Source organism: Opisthorchis viverrini, assembly GCF_000715545.1.
Source record: "Opisthorchis viverrini unplaced genomic scaffold opera_v5_78, whole genome shotgun sequence".
Lineage (NCBI taxonomy): Eukaryota > Metazoa > Platyhelminthes > Trematoda > Opisthorchiida > Opisthorchiidae > Opisthorchis > Opisthorchis viverrini.
Genome location: NW_008751734.1, coordinates 1,310,869 through 1,320,397, shown reverse-complemented (window position 1 = coordinate 1,320,397; position 9,529 = coordinate 1,310,869). Strand labels below are relative to the sequence as shown.

Genomic DNA, 9,529 nt, shown 5'->3' with positions numbered 1-9,529 from the left:
CATCAGTTGTTCTTAGACAAAAAATAGATGTCTACGATTTCTTTCTCGATATGAAGATGTTTGCCGCTCAGTTAGCGTAACTACTTTGGGAGAACATTCCTTCGGGTTGACGCACTGCAGTTACGAAATTCAGTGTCTCCTTAGGCTTCGATTTAGCGTTCCGATATCCAAGATATGAGTTCCTGTATAAGATTCTGACCGCAATACTCATCAGTCGGGCTTACTCTAAAAAGTTGGCTATATCCGAGAAACTAAGACATAAACACATCAGGATCCTCTAAGCTGGACAGTCATGGGACAAATTTCGACTACATACTAAGATCTGCGACTTCTTAGGATACAACATGGGACAGACTTGAGGAGATGCACCGCTTAAACGAAATGGAATGTGGCGAGCAATCTGTCTTTCACCAATGAGACGTAATCATGAGAATGACTGGCTTCTGAACCTCCTCAGTGCCACTGAATGAAGACGCAACACCTACAGCCAGTTCCAAATGTACTGACGGCGTCGATCTGCACGCACATCAAAATTTAGCTATTTCAACACAAACACTAGCCTGACAGTGTTAGCAATGAAAAACAACAAATTCAATTTCACCCAACTCTTGTTTGAACAGTAGCCCTCAAGTCCTGATGCATTAATTCTGGTGAGTCCAAATCAAACGTGGAAAGCACTGCACTCGAGTTTTGCTCTTGAAAATAATCAGTTTGGAAGAAAGCGGGGTTTATCTCAACCACGCAAAAAAGTGTTTTTTTCTTTGGAGCAATTTTTCTCAAACGGAATTTTCTAGCATGGAAAGACAAATTTGACAAATTCCCGGAATAAGTTGGCATGTAGTGGTGCACCCTCCCTCGTTCAGGGACACTTATGAATGTTAGTCTCTTCATCCGGGTATCCGAAAGACGTAATTTCTCGTATGCACTACGCCCGTCATCAGTTAATGACACACCATTGGTCCATTAATCAATTTGGACAGTCTCGGCGGAATATACAGCCTCCTGTCGGATGACTGTCTGGTAGCAGTAATCTTGTTCGTTCAGTTGCTGACTGAACAAGTCATTCATCATCACCAGGGAACCGTGTTCGTTGAATGGCGCGGAATTTTGCGCAACCATTCCGTGGAAATATACATTCATTGTTTGAAACCTGGTGTGAATGTAACCGACTGTGTTTGATTTCCTGACTGCATCAGTCAAGAAACATGGAGAAATGATTCCTTTACACTGGCCCTGTCACTGCACTCAGGAACAAAATCAAAGATGGATTTGAACGCATTGATCGATAGGCTCACTCGTTTCCCTATCTGTCGTCGGCGATGGATCGATTACTAGGTCACAAACAAATTCATCTGTCAGGAAAGCCGACACAACTTCCTATTCAAGGTTTGCTACTCCCGTTTTTCCCCATATTTGACATCCACAGTGCATTACTCTGGTATGTATTGGGTGGTTTCTGATATGGGTGTATCTAGAATATTCAAAATCAGATTGGATGAGACTTCGCTGGACAAACATTTGTTTAAATTTTTGGGTACGAAATGACAAATCAGTAGTACTCAAGGTAAAATGGGTGAAGAACACAAACCCTCCTCACACGGCAATCATTCTACAAGTGTCTCATAGGAAGAATAATTACACTAGATCAGCGGGACTTTCATTTGAAAAGTCATCACTGGTGGAGTCAATCAATACATGACCACGTGATGCGTTTCCCGCAATTGAAGCATGAACGGCGCTAAGTCAGTAAGGGCTGATCAACCGCTTCTGGCCGAACGGTTATGTGTTTAAACTAACAGCTGGGAGGTCTCGAGTTCGAAACTCTCTCACTTTCGTGGGATACGCACTGCTGATGGTTCCCAATAGGGACGAAACAACTGTACAGTGCTTCTTGGATTTTCGCTATAAATTGCCTTCATTTATAGGAAAAATCTCATTTGAAAATGATGGCGGATAGTTTTGAGTCCGCAACAATTTCAGGAACGCTAAAAGCAATATTTTGGTCCTTGAATGTCCTCAAACCTCGGTGCACAGTTTTCTCGAAATTCAGACCTGATTAGGCAGTCTGGAAGCTGCATGTCTGGCTGGATTAGTCTTAGGCAGAGACCAAATTGAGTTTTAATTTGCTCCTCTATTTGCGCAACGCGATGATCGTGTACATGATGTTTATCTACGCCCCCTGCATTTGTCTGAAAATTCACTAGCAAACATCTTTGTCTTGTGTTATCGTTTTGTAACAATCCTAAGCGTTGCTGCAAATTCACATGACGCCACGTGGATCCAAGGTCAGTTTCCTTCGAACACTTTCCTAGAATAGTATCGTGCGTAGAGTGTCGCTTTAATATCCCTCATCTTGCCAGCACGCCGTCAAACGGAGTTTCGGAAACCAGCCCACACTCAGAGATATCACCACATACCTACGGTAGGTTTTTTCGCTGTAAAACCTTTTTGAAACACTTGTAGCGCATGATTTCTTAGTATGCTTACTTGCTTTGTCCAATGCATGGTTAACTGGATCAATTGTGCCAGCAAGACAGCTGCACAGAGGTCACATGACTTGACTCGGCTGTGCACACATCTACCTACTGCAGGACGTTTCCCATTTCTACTTCCACCTGTTCACAAGAAGCAAGGTGTAGAATAGTGATCGTACGCACCTTCTGAATCAACATTCCGTAAGGTATATAAGTTAAGTGAGGGCTACTCGCACTGTGGTTTAGCCGCTGGTGGCCAAATGTTCAAGTGCTCAGTCAGTGGCTGGGAGTTTTGTCAAACGCTCCTTGCTTGCGATCCCAGTGTGGATGAAACTTCCGTACATTGCGTCTCGTCTTTCAGGATAGATTGGCCTCACACAGAGGAAGAAGGATAGATTAGCCTCACACAGAGGAAGAAATCTGTGTTGCAAGTACTATTTATCGGTTTTCGGTCCGAAACCACTCAGTGGGCGCTGTACATGATAATTTGGTCAAATCAAATAAAAAATTCCGCCAACAGGACCACGTGGGATTGTCACGTATCGTTTGATCACACCTTCCTCGGATTTCGGATCTCATTAAGAAGTCTGGAAACTTCATATCTGGTTGGGAATTGTTGGGCGGAGACCTAGTCAAGTCCTAATTAGATCCCCTATTTGCACAACACAGTATGCAAATGAGTGTTCACTAATTAACTCTCAGTGAGTGGTTGGATAAATCACGAGTGCGCCAGCGGAGCTGGAAAATGAGTCCACTCTTGAATAGTCTGAGCAGCATGCCGAATTGGGACACATCTGGCACATCGAGCTTACCAGTGCTGCGATAACTGAAACTTCCATCTCGGGACCAGATGGACAGTGGGTGAGGAGTGTACTTCTCCGCAACTGAGTCGTTCACCACTCGCATGTGTGATGTATACATAAAAAAATATAAGGGCTGGCTGAACAGTGTTTTCTTCCGAAGGATTCGACCACTACGCTCATCGTCCACACTTGGTAAAGTGGTGCTTTTGGACGATGAGTCAACCTCATCGTGGAGCATGCACGTTACAGGAACGAAGAAATGAGATGACTCCCCATTCACCTGAGTAAAAGGACAGTATGCTATTCACTCCAATCGTTCAATCAACGCCCCCTACTAGAAGATAAATCGAGCAGGCTTTTGTTGCCCATACAGCTCTGACTCAATCCATAGTTGGAAACGCGACAACCGTAATTATCTTATCCATGTCATAACATGCTTCAGGCAAAAGTGCATGCCCCAGAGAGAGTGTTTCCGCTGTGTTTTGTCTGGTCCTTGAGATCCTGCACTCAAATTCATTATGCTCAATCTCACCTCCGACATACGAAGCCAGGAATTGGCACTGTACCTCGAGGTGATTTAAACTTGCCAGACCGGTGGATATATTTAGCTACATGTGTACCATAAGCCTATCGAAGTGGTTCAAGACGCCGAGTTGTCAGCAATTTTTGCTTCTCAGACAGAAGACATGTATGGAGTGGTTTACTGTATCCCAGAAACAGTGCCTCCGGTGTGTTCGCTCGATTCCTTGTGGTGCTTCTGGAATGCATGTAGACGGGATTCGTCACTCCAATATTGACTGAATCAGGGATGAATTGACGGCAGCATTGTAATTGCCTTTTGATTTGTTTCGTTCACTGGCGACGGATTCGAGTTTCCTTATCGGATGGAATACTGTGTGGAACGCTGTGGTACAGTTTTAGTCCCATTCGGCCCGTCAGGTATCAAAGGGCATTCTTTTTAATTGCTATTCGCCCGGATAACCAAATGCTAATGCGCGGAAAAACGAAATAATTCACTAAAAACACTGGCCTATGTTGACTGTTCCGGTTTCTCCGAAAGATTTGCAACTCTGGTGTAGAAAGATGGGTAGGTCAAAGAAGAAGCAAATTTGTTTGCAAATGAGTGTATTCCGCTAGTTTCGCGCAATGTGGTTTCAAGAACACGAGATTGACGGAAACTTGGGGACTGCGCCTACTTGATGGGCCCCAAGAAGGGTAGAACCGGTCGTGGGCTGTCGAATGCTTTTCAGCAACCTTATAAGTAGTGCATTGTGCATAGCCACAGCCTATTTCGCTTTTACGTTCAGCGTGCTATGCTGTCCACGAGGAAGGTATACAAGTCACAGCTCTTCTTGACACGGGAATCCTTGAACTTTCAATAATCCTACGTGAGTCTTCGGTCTCTAGCGTTTCATGATGTCAGTAGAATTCTGCTGTTATCATCTTCCACAGAAGAGTATTGTTGAGTTTCCCGATACGGAACTTTGAGTGACGCGTAGGTTCGAACGAATATCAAATATCAACTTTGTTATCTTACGATTGTTCCATTTAAAAAAAACATAATATGACCTTTGTGCAACACACCCAGTTGAAAGAGACAGAGATTTGACCGGTATTCTCCGGTTAATTCCAAGTTTTTTATACATGGTTGCATAACTTCGGAACAGGACGTTGATCTGTTCTATCTGGTAGGCACTTCATTGCACACGTCACCAAACAAGGTGACGTCATCGGTGCATTGCTGGGGGACGGAACAGTGCGTCAGCACCACTGACGAAACAGCCTGACTGACCAGTATTCTATTCAGTAGCGTGCAGTGCTCAAGGAACTGGGTCACAATTGGATTTCTTCTGACACGGCAAGCCTACAGCCGCAAAGAACTATGTTTCCTTTATAAGTTATCATGTGGGAATTCGCTTCCATCTGGCATCATGCACCGACCGGCGTTAGAGTATTCACATGTCTGGTTCAACTAATCAACCAAAAGGTATCCTGGATCTTCTACAGTGAACTTCGTCTTATTGGTGGGCAGCACATTCCAACAACTGTCATCCGTTTATCCAATCTTGTCACGAATATCATGTTTTGCATCACGTAACGTTGTTCGTCCTCGTGAGTCACACTTGAGGAGCTGACGGGAGTGGAACCTTAAGCTCATTCCTGTTACTAGCTGACTACACCACCATGTTGTTAGACGGAACTCCACACGGATCCCGCTTTAACGCTTGCAGTCAGGTGCTGCTACGTACGAGAAGCCCATCCCACGCAAGAGTGGCCAAAATCTCCAAGAGTGACTTGCCTTTTCGGCATCAAGCCGAGATCTGACTGGCCGAAAGTCCGGACCCAACAGCCAATCACAACCCACTATGCGCCAAATGGCGTTTGCCAATGGCGCATCCAGAACGCGTCAGAATTTTCAGAGTTATAACCACATACCCTATATATATGAAGCGCTGTACAAGTGTTTCTGACTTCGTTTTGGGCGTTAATATACCTTTTGCAACTTTGGTTGTTGCTTTGACGTGAACGCTAACTTGGGAGGATCAGACCGAGGACGAAGCTGAGAAAAATACCCTTACTACACATGCGGAACAGTTGCGCAATCACTTGGCACAACTCCTCTAACTGACTCCGTTATTGCCCCATTCCTCAGTCACTTGGCTAAACCCCCTCTCTAATCAATATTTCTCCTTGTTCAATACTACACTTTCGAATTCAGCCGAATGATTCACGCTTTGAACTACTCCAGGGCATGATTACCACATTGGTGATTAGCTTTTAGAAAAACGTTCATCCGGTGGCCTACGTTTCTCAGATTTTAGGCTCAAATCATGTCTGATATAAACTATTGATTGTTGATCGGATGGCATCCAATCGCTGGCTTCCAACCGTTTCGTCGCCACACGAGCAAATATCGTCAAAGTAGCACTAAACTCGCATTTCGCATCTCCAAGGTCAAAAGTTTACGATCGAACTCAGATTCATTGGAATCAGTTTGAAAACCGAACGCAGGAACATTTATCTCACTGAATGGACAGACTGTGTTCTCAGGTTCTCCAATAGAGGTACTTGAGGAATATCACATTTGGCCCGGTGTGGTAAACTTACGTGGGCCGTGGAACCAGATCACTGGTGATGCGGTACCAATCAATATCACAAACGCCATTACCTCCACCGATATTCAGTCTTACTGACCAGTGCTGTTTTCTTTGTTTCAAAATCAAAATGCAGCCACAAGAATGCGGGCTTTTGAGAGACTTTCATCGCTCTTGCAGATGGCCTCTGGTGTAATGGTGATGTGAAATGCTCCTCCCGAATATGACCCCTCCTCCTACATTTTATGAGCGATGAAAATTCCACCATGTTAGTACTTTTTACGGATTACTGCCCTCTCGTCTTTACACCCTTGGTAAGGTTTTGTCCCCAACTACGCAGGACATAAAGAAGGGCGTTGTAACTCCTAAAAGCATGCCAAACACTCCGTTTTGCAACGAGTGCTGATCGCCGGACAGGCTGACTGACCTCAGAGCTGTATGACCCACGAATCTTGAGACGCACAGTAATATCTTTGTACCTGCATCCAAGAAACACCTCGAACAAAGCAAGGATCTTAGCAATGTAGAAGCGGTTTTTCCGACTAACAAACACAACTTTACAGTGTGAACTATGTGCATTGGTAAACTCTGAATAGTCCAGCATAGATCATGCTAATTCCATACTCTCATGAAAACAAAACATCCAAACAGCAATTGAATATTCGAGCAGTGTAATTCTGTACACGGAAACTTTGTTAGCTGCCCAATTCAAGAAGCAGTGTAATACAGGCTCAGCTGAAAAGAGAAGGGCACTTCACCGGAGGAAACGCCTTTTTCTTGAATCTTCGGGAACAAATTAGTGATTCGTTCGTTTAGCAAACCTCAGTTCCCAACTAAAGTTCATGCACCAGAGAAAACAAACTCATCCGTTAGTTGCTTTCCTGTTTAAAATTCACAAATGTAATCAGAATGATGTGAAATCGAGAAATGATATCACAAAAAAACAGTCAACTGGACTTAAATTGCCCAAATTACTTTTCGAATAAGTGTATTCCACAGCTTGGATACAGTTTGGTGTTCAAGTGGAAAACGATCTTGATGTCGACGCCAAGATAAGGCAAACCTAGCTGGCCGCATATTTTCTGTCCAGGACTTTCATCAACCGCATGTATGGTATTGTAAACAAACGATTTTGAGCGGCACATTCAGGTGAAGAATAGAGAGCAAGAGAGATTAGGCTGTCTTCCCTCATCACAAACTTAGTGTTACATCTGCTGATTCGCCAATCTGAGGTATCTGTTACTGACTCGCTTCAGGGCCCAGTTGCCAAAAAGACTCACAGAAAGGAACACAACAGCTGTATTCCGAACAAGCGAGTGCGAGAGCAAGAGCAAAAGTTACAACGGCCCCACGCTATTTGAAGGGGACTTTCTGACATTGATCCAGGCTGTCTGATAGGCGTTAGTGAACACCCATCAACATCGATCGCGCCTCTATGAAATGCCTGAACGCTGATCACATCCGGTTGCCCTTCTGTGGTGTGCATGAACGCTCATCAGCTTTTGCTGAACTGATTGAATGATTGACTGGCCTGGATGCTTGCCGGCTTTCCTGTTGAGATTTTGGTGGAGCAGTAGGTTCCGGGCGTTCTGAGGTTACTTTCAGGTTTCTGACCTTTCTGATACTTAGTTGGTACAGTTTTTTACTTTGTTTGGAATTCAACCCAAGAGCTACGTTGAAGTGAAGAAGGGTGTGGCCTCTGAACTTTCTTTTCAGTGTCCAGGACCAAACTAAGGCAATCGCAGTTCTTCGGATGATTTAGGCGGTGACGGTCTCATGAACGCTTGAATGAGTATTGAGAATCCACGGACCACAGACAAAAACTAGACGGTGCATTCAGATTTGTGAATCCATGACAACAACGTTCTGGGCAGCGGTTGGTCTATTGGGTCCGATGAAGGTTACCACCACATCAAAACAGCTCACTCAATGCATATTTGAGGGGTTATTATTCCCGCTCACAGTTTTACACACCAAATGGAAGATGTTCACAGAACAAGCTAATCTGAAAAGGCTTTGGAATTTAGCGAATCCATCAAAGACAACAAGGACACACCACTCACAAGACTGTTGAAAACTTCCCAACAGCCCACAATGGGCGTCTCCTCCCTTGAGGCTCATCAGATAAGCGCGTTCCCCAAATTCTATCTGAATAACTAATTGTAGGCAGTTGTTGAAATGCATTTGTTTGGAAATTAATTTGTTTTTATCAGGAGAATCCCACATGAGGACCTCGTTTTTATGGTAATCCTCAGGTGAGCCAACTGCACAAAGTCCGCCTCATGTTTCAATACAAACGTCATCCTTTATCGTTCCTCGTGGATTTCCGAAAAAACTCCGGCTTCTAGCAACCCGAGAGCCCATAATGCACATAGCTTCACAAGCTTATTCCTAGTGATTTATTTGACGGGTGAGCCCTTTGAACGAAAGATCAATGAGGTCGAAAAGGCCTTTATCACTAACATACTTACTATTTTCGACAGTGAATGAAGCCGGATACACACTTGATGATGTTCAAAAAAGGAAACTCCTGCAGTTCCACTCATTTCAGTCCTCATTCAAGACGTCTCCTTCTGATGGCTTTCCCCGAAATATGGGGACCACTGTTGATCAGAAACACGGTACGGACGCCCTGGACAAACTGGTACCAAATCAAGCAAGTGATTCCTTAACGCTACGGTGTGGCAAGATGAGGTATTTTAAGCAGCAATACGGCGAGATGAAGCGTAATGACTCGGCATAAGGGGTCGCGGGCATCTGGTGAATGATTAGCATGAATTAACTCGGGATGAGTTCTAACACAAGAGGCAGCACTGATTAGGCATATTCCCGAGCCAAATTGTTAGTGCACATCAGATCCTGCGAGTAGAACTCTTTGGGAGGGTCCATTATACATATACATATACATGAACGCAAAATTTGATTAAGTAAGTAAAACGTAGTTAACTAAGGAAACCGTTACAAAAATTTCTGTTATTAGTAGCAACATATAGGAGGTTTTGTGTGCAAGTGTTGGCATTTTTTTGTAATCACGAAAGATTTCATTACATGCAATGAAATTGTGAAACTCTATTATTCCCTTGGTGAAAGCGCCACCGCTGCACTTCGTGGTTACGAAACCAAACATGGTCTCATCAAAGATCCTTTCATCGTGTCG

The 9,529-nt window shown here is 44.1% G+C and overlaps 2 protein-coding genes across 2 annotated transcripts in view; one reads left to right on the top strand and one right to left on the bottom strand.

The window, feature by feature from the left end:
* The window catches only part of T265_04634 (hypothetical protein), a gene marked incomplete at both ends in the record, with an annotated part of 9,631 nt that extends 5,077 nt beyond the window's left edge, over positions 1-4,554 (bottom strand). The window contains one exon of the mRNA XM_009169416.1: positions 4,474-4,554. Coding sequence (XP_009167680.1) covers positions 4,474-4,554 — 81 coding nt within the window. The remainder of the gene's footprint in view (positions 1-4,473) is intronic.
* Positions 1-5,705, top strand: part of T265_04633 (hypothetical protein) — a gene marked incomplete at both ends in the record, with an annotated part of 7,012 nt that extends 1,307 nt beyond the window's left edge. Inside the window, one exon of the mRNA XM_009169415.1 lies at positions 5,472-5,705. Coding sequence (XP_009167679.1) covers positions 5,472-5,705 — 234 coding nt within the window. The remainder of the gene's footprint in view (positions 1-5,471) is intronic.
* Positions 5,706-9,529: the final 3,824 nt, after the last annotated feature.